The sequence below is a fragment of the Lissotriton vulgaris genome, chromosome 3_1 (assembly GCF_964263255.1).
Source record: "Lissotriton vulgaris chromosome 3_1, aLisVul1.2, whole genome shotgun sequence".
Lineage (NCBI taxonomy): Eukaryota > Metazoa > Chordata > Amphibia > Caudata > Salamandridae > Lissotriton > Lissotriton vulgaris.
The window spans coordinates 391807621-391824499 of NC_141689.1; the positions used below are offsets into that span (position 1 = coordinate 391807621).

General features: G+C 42.3%; 1 protein-coding gene across 2 annotated transcripts in view; it reads left to right on the forward strand.

Moving 5' to 3' along the window:
• The window catches only part of PARP8 (poly(ADP-ribose) polymerase family member 8), a 670996-nt gene that overhangs the window by 313322 nt on the left and 340795 nt on the right, over window positions 1-16879 (forward strand). For both annotated transcript variants that reach the window (XM_086960612.1, XM_086960613.1), the window contains one exon: window positions 13592-13669. In XM_086960612.1, coding sequence (XP_086816738.1) covers window positions 13592-13669 — 78 coding nt within the window. The remainder of the gene's footprint in view (window positions 1-13591; window positions 13670-16879) is intronic.

Here is a 16879-nt window from a genome sequence, read left to right on the forward strand (position 1 = left end):
CCTTAGGGGTGACACTGTGCACAAACATTTGCTTGATCCAATGGGTTGTATAATCAATTAAGACCAGCATGAACCTCTTCCTTTCGCCTAATTCCTGCATAGGTCCAATGATGTCCATGGCCAGCTTACTCCATGGTTTGGTTGGCACCTGTACTGGAGATAATGGTGCCTTCTGCACCGCTTTGGATTTGTCGTTTTTGGCACACGTTCCGCAATCCTTTACGGCCTGTTCAGTCATTGCGTCCATCCTTGGGAACCAGAAACTGGATCTGACTCTGGCTTTAGTAAGGCTACGCCCCAGATGGCCTTCATGTGCTAAATCCACAACCTTCTTCCTGAGGCCCTTGGGTGGAATTACCCTGTGACTGCGATAGATTCTGCCTTTTCTGAAGCTCAATTCGTTCCTCACTTCCCAATACTCTTCTATGCCAGCTTCAAGATCATTCTTCTTGTTCGGCCATCCTTTTTCCATATATTTTTTTAGGAAATGTAACTCCCTGTCACCTTTCATCTCTTCCTCCCATTCCTTTTCCGTGATTGCGGGCATCTCCGTCATTAGTATAGGACTGTCCAAGGCTTCTTCTGTTTCCCCCGCTTCAGATAACTGGGACCTTGACAGAAAATCCGAAATCGTATTCTCCTTGCCCGGTACATACTCCACTTTGAAGTTGTAATGTTGCAGACCCGGGATCCATCTGCTGATGCGAGGTGTACAATTTTCTAATCCCTTCACCGAGAATATGAAAGTGAGGGGTTTATGATCGGTCCTAATGGTGAACCTTAAGCCCCACAAGAAGAACTTGAAGTGCCTAACGGCCCAGAAGCAGGCCAAGGCCTCCCTTTCAATCACGGAATAGTTCCTTTCAGGGCTTGTAAGGCTCCGGGATGCAAATGCAATAATTTTCTCCTCTTTTCCATCTTTCTGTATCAAAGTCGCGCCCAGGCCCTTGTTGGAAGCATCTGTAGCCAGGATAGTTTTATTTGATGCATCAAAAGTACCTAATGCAGGGGATGTTGTTAATTCCTCCTTTAATGATTCCACCACTGCATCATGTTCCTTGTTCCATAAGAAATCCTTGTCTTTCTTCATAAGCTCTCTCATGGGTTCACACTTGGCTGCGAAATTGTCGATGTACTTGGACATATACTCTAAAAGCTCCAGAAAGGACTTAAGTTCTTCTTTGTTCTTGGGACTGGGTGCTTCTTTTACTGCTTGGATTAAGCTGCTCTTAGGCCTGAACCCGTCCTCTGTTATCTTGTGGCCTAAGTACTCTACTTCCTTAACTTTTATTTTGCATTTTTCTTTCTTCACAGTCAGACCCGCTGCCATGAGTCTGCTGAAAACTTGTCTTATGATTCCATCATGTTCTTCTTCTGTCTGTCCATAGACAAGTATGTCATCCTGGAAGCACATGGTACGTTCGACTCCCTCCAAGATCTTTTGCATGGCTTTCTGGAATATGGCAGCTGCCGACGCCAGCCCAAAAGGCATCCGTTTAAACTTGTATGCTCCGAATGAGGTGATGAACGCTTTGAGGGCTCTCCACTCTAGATGGAGTTCAATTTGGTGATACGCCATGGACCGGTCTATCACACAGAAGTATTTGGCTGGGCCCATGGTGCTCAACATTTTGTTTATTTTGGGCAAGGGATATCTTTCAACCCATATATTGTCGTTTAGACTGCGCAAGTCCACACAAAGACGGATACCTTCCCCACTGGCCTTGGCCGCGATGACAATCGGAGCCAACCATTCTGAGCAGTTTATTGGTTGGAAAATGTCAAATCACATAGCTTGTGCAATTCCTCTTCTAGGGGTACTTTTAATTTGTGTGGCACTGGGCGTAGTTTATGTACAACTGGTCTTGCGTTATGCTTTAACTTGATTCTGTGTTGGAACTTGTGCTGACAGCCCAGTTCCTCTTTAAATAACTGTCCATACTCATCACAAATGTTTTCACCTCTCAGGGACCTGTCAGTGAGCAATACTTGTTCGACGCTATTGGGGTCTATGATAATACCCAGCTCTTTTTGGTGAACCCATCCCAGTAAATTTGACCCAGATTCTACTACATACACTGTACCATACATTTCCCTATCCTTAAAACGCAGCTGCACATTTTTCATGCCTACCAAGGGTATTTTCCCTTTGTTATATCCTGTGGGAGAGATGTCAGGCATTTCCAATTGATTGACATTGCAATTTTCCATAGTAATATAAACATCCTTTTTAAGTAAGGTGCATGGAGATGATGAGTCTGCGTACATTTCAACACATTGGTCATCAAGGAAGACATCACATTTTGGGTAAATAGAATTAACCGTACTATCTATGTCTTTTACTTGCAAGATTATCCTCCCAACCCTTTGCTCGATACACTTTACTTCCCTGGCTGTGCTCTTCTCCATATTCCTTCCCTCATTTCTCGTGTGCAGTTCACCATCTCTACATACTCTCGCAAAGTGCCCTTTCCTATTACATTTCTTGCACGTGACAAACCTCGCAGGACACTGAAAAAAAGTTGCGAAATGGTTATTGCTGCCACACCTGTAGCATTTAGGACCCTTCTCCTTAGACTCCCCTCTTACACTGTAATTTTCTTTAGACCTCACTTTACACACTTCATTACCGTCCTCCTCATCTTTTACAGAAGCAACTTCCTCTCCATTAGGTTTCATTTCCTTTATGCACCTTGCTGTATGTTCTACTGACTTGGCTATTTCAATAGCTTCTCTAAACCCAGGGTTCTTTGCTAGTAACTTCTCCTGAATACGTGGATTATTTGTGCATCTCACAAGTTGGTCCCTTATGGGAGAATCTTTTAAACTACCAAATTCACATAGCTGTGTCAATCCCCACAATGCAGCAATAACATTTTGCACAGACTCTTGTCTACCTTGACATCTTTTGAAAAACTTATGGCGTTCTAGCACCACATTTATCCTGTCCCCAAAATGTCTCTCTAACCTTCCCATGGTTTGTTCATACACGTCAACATCAGTTTATCCTCTCCTTCCTGTTCTAGCATAGGTAGAGACTCATAAACCTTGCGCCCTTGTCTACCCAAATTGTGTAACAATATGTGTTTCTTCCTTTCTGCCTTGTACTTTTCACCCCCAACCGCTATTAAGTAGGACTCAAATAATTTCACCCACTCCTTCCAGCTGATTTCAGGTTCCCTTATCTCATTCAGCAAGGGTGGGGGTTGACTCATGCTTGCTGCTGCCATGGCGCCCTCCAAATATACCTGGGGAAAGGCAAGGAGAACCTAGTACACCTCACTTCCCAATAGGATTAGGTCAACAAACGCAAAACCCGGAACCTACTTCCCCGCCACAGTTACACAAGGAAATTAAGATACATAAGCTATAACAGTCTCAGTTCCAGTAGTTGTGGAGGACACAGAGAGTTCCAGATCCACTGAGCAGTGAAAGATTTCACCCACCGCAACACTCTGAGGACTTGTACCTCAAGGAATCTACTGTTCAGCTTAACTGAGGTGAGGGAATATAGATGCCAAATCTCCCTCAAAGCAGCCTCGAAGGCGGCTGTCCCAAGGAATAAATACCGTCAAGGGTTAACTTTTTTTCTCAAAACACCCGGCCCTTAGCTGCTGGTGCACCGGGTGCTACGTAGGATTCTGGCTAGTCAGGTGACACACGATGTGCTGACAGGAAACACCACTCTCGCAGCCGGGTCACACCACCCCAAACCTGCACAGATCCACGGCAAGGAATACGGCCGTAGGACTTCCCTGCGCTGACTTGAACTGGGGCTGTGAAGCGCTGCAAGTACACACCTTCTCCTCAGACGATCGCCTCTCCTGACTCAGACACACGGAGCCACAGGAACTATCACAGCTCCACCTCTTAGCGTGCTCGGACTACACTGGCACCGCTGGACACCAACCACTTCCCCGGCTCACTGGCAGGGTACCACACAGAATTTAAGGTGCGTGCCACTCGATCCGCAAATGTTTAATGTCCATACACTGCGCCAACTGTACGTAAAGCAGTAGACTCCTTTCTCTACAAGTAGCACAGCAAACCAGGTTGCAGACAGCCAAGCCACAGTCCTGCACACTATTTAACTAGGTCCAAGGGTAAAGCTACATGTATAACAATACCGTTAGAGTCACGCAGGATGCCTCAGGATAGGAGATAAAACTCTCACTCCGGACTTCTTATGATGCAGACAACAGCCGATCCTCTGCTTACCAACAATGCGGTCCTAAACGTTGGACTGCGGTTAGACAGCAGGAATTCTGTGGCAGTGCTGAGTCGCAAAGTTCTTCTATTCTTCTTTTCCTTTCCCATGCAAGCTTTTTTCATCTTCTTCTGAGTGGTTGTGTGGAGAGAGCAATCAAAGGGGAGATGGTTAACTACTGCCCCCTGCGCAGTTCCATCGCCAGTGTTAAAGTATTCTAAAACTATGACAAGGACACTAGTGGAAGTAAGACCTGTTTATTAACCATCCACTCTCCTCACTGGAGAGTGCACCAACATTCTATTGCAAGCTTTAGGGCAAGGGATACCAACTGGGGAACAGGGGAGGGGTGGACAGGAGGTACCATTTGGGGATTAAAGTTACAACAACATGCCTACTCCCTCTGTGCTTTCAGCTAATGGATGTTAAGGAACCACCTAAAACTGAACTTATTCACAACTTAAATCATAAGTTGCGGGGTCTGGAATAATCACCACCCTATAACCATCAGGCCCCAGAAACAATGCCCTCCTGTAGTGGAATTTGCTGAATTAAACTTAACTTGATCATGTACTCCAGCTTATCATTGGTCCCCCAAATGGCCCCAACCACAAGAAACACTTTCTACAAAATGCAAACTCTTGAGTGCATTGCGACTCACCTAACAGTCTTCCAGAATCTGCATGTGGTGATCATACATATTTCTGTCTCTCTCAGATTAGTTGCAGATGTACAGATGTGCAATTGGTCAGTGTGTGTTGGAAACTTGAGCCTAGTACCACAGGAAGGGATCTGGTGTATGATGGTGCCACAGATGTGAGGTTTCTATAACATCTATAAAATGGAATATTGGTGAACTGTGTTCAGGGCTAGAAAGATCCCAAAAAACCCTGCTTTTCTCACCTTCCCGATTACTACCAGTGTGCCCATGAAACCTCACTCTTTGTGGGTACTTCAGGCTGCAGCATCACTCTACATACATGTTGTCTGGAGAAAAGCCTTAAGAGGACCAAGGAAAGCAGAACTAACCAAACCTGATTCTGAACATCCAGACAGCTCCTCAAAGAAGCAGGAGTGACGTAAAACTCATTCTACTGGTCCCTGTCTGATGCCAGAAATTAACTCTAAAAGCTGCGCTGTGGTATGACTATACAACAGCAGAGACTTGCTTGAGAGGGGAGTGCTAGAACTGAGATCTGAAGTAATCTGCAGCTAATTCTTGAGAGATGCCCAAAGGTCCCCTAGCTCCCTGGGGGAGGCCTTCTTAGACATACCAAAGAGGGCAGGCACATCTGATAAGGGGGAGAGGTGGGGCAGATTACAAGGTGCAGTAATACAGCACCTATATGAGGATTGTAACTGTTTTATGTGCTGTCAAGTTACATTTTAAGAGTGCATATTAAAGGGCTTTTTTCTACCAAAGTAAAAGAGTATGTTGGAAATTCGGTTATTGCACTACTGCATGAGTGGTGAGTGCTGAGTTTGCACACCTTCATGCTAGCTCGCAGAGAACCCTGTTAATCTTCATCGTCACTACAACTGAGAGCCAAGTGCTGAAGAGGTTGCACTTACGCTGTCTACACTTTCTACCAGGCTGTGTGTTAGGCGCCGGGAAACCCTTTTTGGGTAGCTGTTGCGCCGTATAAGTTGATAAAATAAATAAATAAATAAATAAACTTTTCCCAGTTTGCAGAGCCATAGTAGGATGGGTTCCTGGACATCAACAGCAGATGACCCATCCCCACAGGCTGAGGCCCAGTAACCCCTACTTCCTCTGGTGCCTCCGAAAGTGGTCTGACAATTGTCCGCAAGCAGTGAGAAGTCCTGTAAAATTTATTTCCCACTTCCAATGACAGAGCAATAAATTCAACTTATGCACCTTAAACCTACATAGTAACATAACAGATACAAAGTCGGTTGAGGGTAGACCTCGACTCTGTGTCACTAGATCAATTGAGGGATGGTTCCCATGACAAAATAAAAGAGGTCCTTGTGAGTTAGACTATATAGATAGAGAAACTGGAGGGGAGGGGAGAAACTATGATAAACATTGAGGAGGGTACCATCTCAGAAATCCAGGAAGGGGAGTGCTGTGGTGTCATTGACTCTTAGCCCCTTAGCAATTTTTTTCCCCCGAGATACTCAGCGTGTATCCCCAGATTTGCTTTTGAGTGTTTCCCTGGGTAATAAACGGGGCCGATTTCTAGTGTACCGGTGTTGCCTACTCCATGAGTAATTGATTTGGAATGGTTAATTCTAGCTGAGGTCCTGTACTTGCAGTTGGGCCTGCAGCTAAATAATGCTGACTTATTAGTGTTTCTCATTAAGCATGGGCGGAAAATCCGTTCCGCTCGCGGATTTTGTGGTTTTTCGGTAAATTCGCGATCCGCGTACGCTCGCGAATTTACCGAAAATCTGCAAATTCGCACGCAGCGGATTTTTTTTTCTTGGTGATACAATTTTGCGGCGTAAGTTCGCAATTGCGAACATGTAGGTGCGGCGGGCAGCAACAATCTCGCACTCGCGAAATTACAAAATTTGCAATTCTGCACAAGAAATCCACTAGCAAGCAGCATAGACCTTCTAAAAACGATGATTTTTATCAGAATAACTCCTCAGGTTGACATTGGCCTGCCCTTTTTTGGATTTGAGGCCTTTTGACTTTCTTTGGATCACTTTTGGATTAGAAATCAACTTTCACAAGTAAGTTTGTTTGGGGCATTACATTTGCTGTTCTGCAGAAAAACGAGTTTTGCTAAACTGAAAGCACTCAGCAGGTGCAAACGTTCAAATTCATCAGTAGTAACCATTCCCTGTAGTGCTTCCTGACTGGGGCCCCTCCAGAGTTCAGTTGCTAGTTGCAACAATTGTATGACCCTGCTTTGACCCTCACAGCCGGATCATAGAAGAGCTACAAGTAGGCCACAAAGGTCCTGAAAAAAAAAATTGCACTGCAACAGAAAGCAAATTACAGCTAAGAAAGCAGGTGCCAGACTGGAATTTTAAAACAGTGACACATTAATAAATCAACCCCAAATTAATTCATGTCAGTTGAAGCAGGGCAGGTGTGCTTGCTTTTTCCCCCCATAATTTACAGTGATGATGATGAACCAGAGGGTGGCATTGATGTACCAGAGGGTGGCATGGGTGAAACAGAGGGTGGCAGTGTTGAAACAGAGGGTGCTGTGAACCTGTGATGATGAACCAGACGTAGAAACAACATAGTCGCGACCGTTGCGTGCCGACAAGTAAGTTCACAATTGCGAACTGGTACAAAATCCTCGCGAACTGGCAGAAACCCTTGCGAACACTATAAAAACAAAAAAATCTGCAAATTCGCGAGAATTCGCGGATTTTGCGGATTGTGAGTTTGCAAATATGCAAATTCGCGAACGCTAGATTCGCAAAATTCACCCATGCTTATTTCTCATTTACTTCGGCTAACGGTGTACTTTAAATAATTTTCACACATTAAATTATTTTACTTTTCTCTGTTTCTTCTTGAAAAATGATCAATGAAGCAGAAGGTCTGTTCCCATACTTGTAAAAAGAGGCTAATAAAAGTTCTGACAGGTGCTCGTACTCTGTTATACCATAAGGAAATCTCACAGGTTTGCAGCCTTGAAGACTCGAGCTATAAACCTTTTAGTTATAGGAGCGTAAGCTAATGGATGGGAAAAGAAAAGGTTTAGACATCTAATGTTTCTTTTTTGCTTATGTTCTTTGGCCTCTCGTTTGAGTGAACTCTGGCAATTAGTGAACTATTCCTAAAAAATAAATAAAGCAACCTTCTGAGAAATCTGGCTCTTCTAAATCGAAAATGCCTTAAGTATCAGAAAATTGATGCAAAGTGGTGTGTCAAATTCACACCAGGGGAGCAAAATATTGGAAACCTACAAAGTTATCTAACTAGCATATGGCAAAAATCAGCCTTTGAAATCTTTCAACCTCAAGTGTAGCTTCTTTGCCTAGCCTTCTAAGTGTGCGAGAGGGATTTTCCTGGAGACTGTTCTCGTTCTTACTGATTGTCTTGAGTTGCTCTAATGTCTACAAAACTGCTGGCGAAATTACGGATAATATTTGCATGTGTATTTACCTAAGAGTTTCCTGTGAGTTTATTGTGCTTATTTACAGAACTAATTCCACCATTGATAATGAACAGATTCTCCCACAGTCTGTTCCTCAGATAATATGAAGCTATCATCGATCCTTCATGGTTTATCAATGTTTGGTGGACTCTATCCTGTATGTGCATGTGTGTCAAGGGCTGATGAGCAATAAGAGGCCTCAAATTCTCGTACACCTTTATGGATCATTCAGCTCCAGCCTTACTCAGAAGAGCCGTAAACTTAGCATCATTGGCTGGAAACCCTCATGCATCAGTGTGCAGGATAGATGGCAAACGAGGTAAAAAGGAGACTGCACCTGGCATGTTATCTATTTCAGGACCTTCATTGTATCCCTGTGAGCCAGAAAAGTTATCATTGAAACACTTTTAGAAGTTCGAACAATAGGTCGTAAAGAAGACAGAAAAGCTGCCTACATAAGGGGTAGTGGCAGATTGGTAGATAATAGACTAGACAATCGCGTGCTGTACTGATTGAGGATTGAGGTGGATTGCTCTCGTGTCACCTTTAGATGGGATTGATGGTTATGGTTTGCAGATTCCCCACCGATGTCCAATCATCGTTTTTTTGCGCCGCATTTGATTGAAGGACCTGAATTGGTAATCAGATGTATTACACACCAGGGAAAGGACAACCAAACCAGATGTGCCCAGATTAATGCAGGGCAGAAATGCTATTCCACAGCGTAGACGTCAGCTGTTACAGAATAGTTATTCATAGTACTCTGAGAGCTTTCCGGTTTGCACAATGAGCTTCAGTTAGATACTGAAAATGATGCACTCTTTCCTCAAAAAAAGTGTCTCCCCAGAGCACTCTAAAGCAACTTTTTCAAAATAATGTTCACAAGTTTGATGTTAGGTTCATAATGTCTTTTAATTTTCTTTAAACACGTAGTTCATTTTATCTTAACATGATTCATCTCATGTTTTAGCATTTCAACTCGTTGGCCCAATGCATTTCGGGCATAGCCCTTCTTCGGGGGCCCTGTAATGGGACAATGAATGCCCCGTAGTTCTTAGCGGATAACGTGAATCTCTAAATGTCTCTGGGGTGGTTCAGAATGATAAGATCATTCCTGGGCTTCTTAACGCTCCAGTTGCTTCTAATTCTTTTGCAAACTTGATGGTTTTGCGGCATATGGAGTACAGTTTTCCAATATCTGTCTTTGCTGTGCGGCCGCTATTGTATATTGTAAAGGGGGTGAGCCTTTTCGGCAGAATGTCAGCCTCCTCACGACTGTTGTCCTATTATATACAATAGCGGCCGCACAGCAAAGACAGATATTGGAAAACTGTACTCCATATGCCGCAAAACCATCAAGTTTGCAAAAGAATTAGAAGCAACTGGAGCGTTAAGAAGCCCAGGAATGATCTTATCATTCTGAACCACCCCAGAGACATTTAGAGATTCACGTTATCCGCTAAGAACTACGGGGCATTCATTGTCCCATTACAGGGCCCCCGAAGAAGGGCTATGCCCGAAATGCATTGGGCCAACGAGTTGAAATGCTAAAACATGAGATGAATCATGTTAAGATAAAATGAACTACGTGTTTAAAGAAAATTAAAAGACATTATGAACCTAACATCAAACTTGTGAACATTATTTTGAAAAAGTTGCTTTAGAGTGCTCTGGGGAGACACTTTTTTTGAGGAAAGAGTGCATCATTTTCAGTTTTCTCCAACCCTTGTACAGAGGGTTCCACCCCACGGGCACCACCCACTTGCTAAGAACTTTTCTTGAAGAAAAACGGAGTGCGTATCCCAACCCCCGAGTTTGGATTTGACCTTCAGTTAGATACAACGCAAATCAAAGCAGAGGAGCCATGACCACAGATGATTCCATAGAATTGTAAATGCAATCCCTTCCCACTTCTCTGCAGACGGAAGCCGGCAATGTGAAATATTTGTATATTTCCTTCTAACTGGGAGAATATTATGTGAAGCTGGGGTAATGAATGATTACTAAAAGGCAAAAAATGCCAAGCTCAGGATCATGAATCCAGCTGGAGTGACAGAAAACGAAATGTGGATGAGAAACCAGAGTCATGGAAGATAGCTAGGTGCAATTGCAGTAAATTAGAAGAAATGTGTGCGTGCTCTGGTTTTTTTTGCAGTAGTGTTTGAGATTTGCTAAAGGTTTTTTCAGAGATATTATTCAATTTGTTAAATTAGGTGTTTATTATCTACGCAATTGTAAAATAGAAAATACACATTACAGCAAAGGACAGGCTATCAACTCAAAGCATACTTAATTCAATCACTGCTGATAAATAATCTTTTTGAAGCCAGTGCAGAGCAAAGAATAAAAACACACACACATACCCTCCCCTCTATGTGCAAGGGGGCCCTCTTATCCTTAAGGTAGACCCTGAAGGCTCCTACAAAAGTATGTGCGATCCCAGACTTCATGCAACCATTCTGGAAAGCCATGATTCATGCTCTCCTTGGCCGAGGTTTGGAGTAGGCCTGGATGGTGAACTCCGCTCTGTTTGCTGAGTTTTCTTCTGCGCTCCGCATAGCTTGTGCAGTGCAGAAAATTCTGCTCCACATAGTGCAGCTAAGTTTTTTCCCCGCTCGCGAATGGTAAGTTGGCGAGCGTGAGCTACCACTCGGGTAGAATTTCTTCCTCTTGCGGCAGGAAGATCAGCGTGAACGGCAGTTCGCACTGCACTCTGTCACTTGCGGAACTCTGCAGAGTTTTTTGGTCAATTTGTACGGTTCCACATAGTGAAGCTCAGCAAACTACGCCCAGGCCTGGTAAGCAAGATCACAATTTTGAAATATAGGTAGGATATGTGCATGTTCCTGTTGGAATGGAACTATCACACCTACCCAACTGAAAGTAGTGACGTGCAGTAGTCCTTGATTCAACTCCCTATTGTGAGATCTTGGAGAAGCCCAAAGACCAGTAATTTCACCCTCTTAATAGAGCACATTTATTGTCCTCTTTGTGGTGGAAATTCAGATTAGCTCTTGTTCCTCTTTACATAATTTGCAGTTTTCTGTAATAATAATATGTGCACATACAAAGGAGATTCCCTCATTTGAATGGTGGTATGTCCAGGAGTAAATGTAAGATGGTCCCCTTCTTGAATGTAGTCAGCTGCATTACAGGGCAAGCTGCACCATTTGCATTTGTATGTAGGTCAAAGTTTCCTTAATGATACTCTGTGTTTTTTGTTTTTGATACAACAATGTTTTCGTTGGGTAAAATATAAAACGGATCACTGACTAAATATCGACGGACACAATATAGACTACCCAAAATATCGATCCCAAAATATTGACAGACAAAATATTGAATTCCTATCTACAAACAGGTAAGTACCAAAATATCGAATCCAAAATATCGTTTAAATATATATACTTTGTAAAAATATCGATTTTCTTAAAAATAATGTAAAATAAAAAAACAAAAAAATAGCTAAAATATACTTAAAAATACTTAAATTACCATAAAATTTTTAAATAATTAATTTAACTTATATAAAAAAATATACAATCATATCTGTTAAAACATATATATATATATATATATATATATATATATATATATATATATATATATATATATATATATATATATAATAAACATAATATTAATAAAAATACACAATAGTATTACCGTAGGATAGCGGGAGTGTAAAAACTACTATTCCCACTCCAGAGAGTGCAACAGTAGGGAAATCGTTGGATAGCATAGGTGTAAAAATTACTATTCCCACTCCAAAGAGTGCAACAGTAGGTAAAGCATTGGATAGCGTAGGGGTAAAAATTACTATTCCCACTCCAGAGAGTTCAACAGTAGGGAAAGCATAGGATAGCGTAGTGGTAAAAATTAATATTCCCACTCCAGAGAGTGCATAAGTAGGGAAAGCGTTGGATAGCGTGGGGGTAAAAATTACTATTCCTACTCCCGAGAGTGCAACAGTAGGGAAAGCGTTGGATAGCGTAGGGGTAAAAATTACTATTCCCACTCCAGTGAGTGCAACAGTAGGGAAAGCGTTGGGTAGCATAGGGGTAAAAATTACTATTCCCACTCCAGAGAGTGCAACAGTAGGGAAAGCGTTGGATAGTGTAGGGGTAAAAATTACTATTCCCACTCCAGAGAGTGCAACAGTAGGGAAAGCGTTGGATAGCGTAGGGGTGAAAATTACTATTCCCACTCCAGAGAGTGCAACAGTAGGGAAAGCATTGGATAGCGTAGGGGTAAAAATTACTATTCCCACTCCAGTGACTGCAACAGTAGGGAAAGCGTTGGATAGCGTAGGGGTAAAAATTACTATTCCCATTCCAGAGAGTGCTACAGTAGGGAAGGCGTTGGATAGCGTAGGGGTAAAAATTACTATTCCCATTGCAGAGAGTGCAACAGTAGGGAAGGCGTTGAATAGCTTAGGGATATAAATTACTATTCCCACTCCAGAGAGTACAACAGTAGGGAAAACGTTGGATAGCGTAGGGGTAAAAATTACTATTCCCACTCCAGAGAGTGCAAGAGTAGGGAAAGCGTTGGATAGCATAGGGGTAAATTTCACTATTCCCACTCTAGTATTTTTTTTTTATAAATTTCACATAATTATCAATTAATCCATTAATAAAAATTAATTATCAATTAAGAATTTGTTATTTACCAATTAAAAATTAATTAACAAATTATTCAAAATAAATACCAATAAATTAATTAACATATTTAATTAATTATAATTAAATTACTTCCCACCCTATTCCCCTATAAACCCACAACCCGCTACAGAATTAAATTACGCAAACATTAAATAACATAAAATTAATTACTTAAAATAAATTACTAAAAAATATACACTTTTCACACATATACTAAAATACCAAACACTTTAAAAAATTCGTTATTATTAATAATTCGATATTTTTTATAACCTATATTATGTACTTGGATATTTTAACTGTCTATATTTTTTAAATCGATATTACATTACTTACCTTCAAAACGATATTTTTGATGTCTATAGTCCATTCGATATTTTGTCAATTCTATATTTTGGACTCGATATTTGTGTTCCACAATATTTTGGACTCGATATTTAGACCATATACTGTATAAAACACTTAGGGACCAATTGACAAGTGTTTGCTACAAATAGGTGTAACTTACGTTTGTAGAAATTCTGGCTTACTCCTTGAATTCAAAGTTAAGCCCCAGAAAAAAAATTGTGCATAATTTCATTGTTCAGCACATTTTGATTCTTTTTAACTTTCCCTTTGTTTTTCCTGTTTAGGAGTCAAGGCACTGTAGTGCGGTGGAAGAAGACTCGGAAGGAGACAATGACTCCGAAGAGTTTTACTATGGAGGACAGGTATTGAATTCTTATTTTTTAAACACAACTATATGTAAATAAACAATTAACACCCACTAGTTCATTACAAGTGAGCTTGTTAAAGAGATTTTTTTTTAATCTAAGGTGAAAAATCCATCATTACATTTTCGAAACTGCTGCATTCATACAAGGGAAATTTAGAATTGATGTTATATAAAAGCTATCCAAAAGCCTAATCTTGACCTTTAACCGTCCTGTAAAGTAAGACAACGGTAGCACTGTACTTCATATCGGAAACAAATCTAACATGTGCCTTGCAGCATGCAGAACATAAGGGATATGACACAGATCGTATGTTATCTATCAGTATAAACACCACAATATTAAACTCAGAACAGATATTTATGATAATGACACAATTGTAATCATGCAAACTAATGAAACCTTATGCCCACAACCTAGCTATACGTACTTCTAATACATGTGATCAACTATGTCCCAGAACTAAACATTTAGAATCAATGTATGTGCAGACAGATGAAATCCTGTACTAGTCTCAACACCCACAGACATTTCCAACACCAACACATCAGTTGACATTCCTAAGCATAGAGCAGCGTCAGAGCATATGAAACACCCAGTCTTTAGCCCGTCACCTGCAGAAAACCCCTTGAGCCGCTTTTACGGCGCAGTTGTATCACTTTTGTGACGCAGCGGCGGCGCAAAAGATGCACCATGGTGTGGGGTATTTACAACTTGACACATCTCCCAGATACGTCACGTTGTAAAGCCCTGCGCCAGAAGAGGCGTACCATCGCAGGGGGAGGCGTTCTGGCACAGGAACGCCTCCCAAAAGGGGCTGACTGAAATCTACAAGATTTCACTCAGTCACTTTTGGGCCCATGCTGCGTTAAAACCCTGCGCCTGCTTGAAGCAGACGTAAGGATTGACGCAGCATTGTGCACATAGGGCCCCCCTGATCATTGCTGGAGCAGCGTCGCGCTTGCAACGCAACTCCAGCAATGTGCCGCTATTACAGCACAGATGCGTGACGCATCTGTGCCGATTTTGCCCCATGGTGCGCCGCATTGTAAATGCGGCGCATCAAGGGTGGCGGAGCTGCGGCGCACAATTACTGGTGCATCCCTGCCGATATGCAGGGATGCGCCAGTAGTTGTAAATCTGCCCCATAGTGTATAAGTCAGATGATACCGTGGTTTGTGCCTAAGCAATAAAACGTGACCCCAGCAGGCCTGAGCAACAGGAGCCTTTAGATCTGAGCACAATCATGGATTCGAAAATCTTCCCAGTGCACTCTGCATTTGAAGTTGATGGTGTCCTTTAGGATTATGAAACGGAAAATATGATTTGCGTTCTCAGTTATGATATGTCTGATTCGTCAATCAGTTGGAATTCCAGTCTGAATGTGATTGTTAGTGTTCCTACATAACAAGAAGCCGATCGGTTTTGTGGTGCAATACTAACTGTGATCAAGACCTTTATTGATCTCTAAAATGAAGCATGATCCTCAGCTCAAAATCAAGCTTAACCACTTGAATGGGGTAGACAACCTGTTGACATCCACCACATTTTCTCAGTTAAAAAAGTCAGGACATAAGGGAAGAGCGTCTTTTGTGAGCCAAGTTTCTTTTTTTTGTTAATGTGATGCATAGTGCGCTGCATACTGCGTCATTAGGTGTGGTCTGCTTTCACTTAGATCAGTATCGGGGCTGGGGGAGGGGGTATTACTCTGCCCATGGAAGACTGATATGTGTGGGAGAGGTACCACTGGAATTCCACTCCCCAGTGATACCTCTCCCAAGATCTGATTAGGGATCACGCCTTGTTCACGAGCCCCAAGAATGGAATCACCTACTAGGCACCTGGGATATCCTTTGCGAGGAGTGCCCCTCTGGGTGTGAGTAGGTTCCCTCCTATACCATGGGTAGACTAGCATTTCTGCCTCAGGGGAGAGTCCATTAAACATCAGGGAATTTGATAAAACAAAATAAGGGTTGGGGACAACCCACACTGGCATCAAACAATGGCAGCACTCCTTATGGGCTCTAATAGCCTATTTGCACCCCTTACCATCGTTGGAGGGCAGATTGAGGGGTTATCCTGAATCTGACACTGGTCCTGTGGCGAGGTCAGAAAGCCCATTAAACTCCAGGGACAAATGGTTAAAAAAAATGGGTCTGGGTAAGTCTGGCAAAGGCATCAGGACATGCTTCCACGTGAAAAGAGGCAATACAGTGTTTCTGCCTCCCCCTGGGGGACCTGATAGAGGCACGTTTGACCTGACATTCGTGACATGCTTACCCCCAACTTCTAGCCATAACCCCTCCTGTTTTTTCTGACTTCGTTTTTGCTAGCTTTAAGACTCTATGCACTTTACCACTACTAACCAGTGTTAAAGTGCTTGCGCTCTCTCCTTTATGCATGGTGGAATTGACTTACACCCAATTGGCACATTTAATTTACTTGCAAGTCCCAAGTAAAGTGGTACCACATGTACCCAGGGCCTGTAATTTAAATGCTACTAGTGACCTGCAGCACTTATTGTGCCACGCACTCCAATAGCCCTTTAAAACAGATTACTAAAGATGTACTACAAGTGCTCTCTTTAGTTGAATTTGAACATACACTGGGTTGGTATGATAGATTATTAAACAACTGCTAGCCCAGCTTAAACTAGTAAAAGGAGGCCCATTCCCAATTATCAGCTTAATCGGCAAGGGGAATACCTGGTATGATGATGAATGTTGGGAGGGTAGAAGGGTGGTAAACAGGAGCCGCCAATACTCAAAGCTAAATCCAAGGGATATCAGTTTCAAGAACTGCAATGATAGCAGCTAAAAGTTACGTGGTCAAAAAAGGAGGGAGTTCCATATGTTGAACTGGACGGAAATGGTAGAGTCCTTGGTTGACAGGGACAGCAAGTGGTTTTGGTGACTAGTGAACTTTGTTATTCTCTAGTCGTCATCCTCTCTTGAGGCCTATAAAAGTGAGGAAGACTGGTTTGTTTTCATCTCGTCTTCATATAAGGGTGGAAGTCCTGAGACTATAGTAGCGGTGCAGTTCTGAAGTAGACGCTGAAGTGGTTGCGAATGTGCAGTTGGCAGTAGAACTGTCTGAAATTATTTGTAATAGAAAAGCTTCTAGGGCAGGTGGTCTAGATGGCCTTCCATCTGTGATATTTAAAAAAGACAGAATAAAATGGAGATCCATATTGAGCAGGTTTTTCCA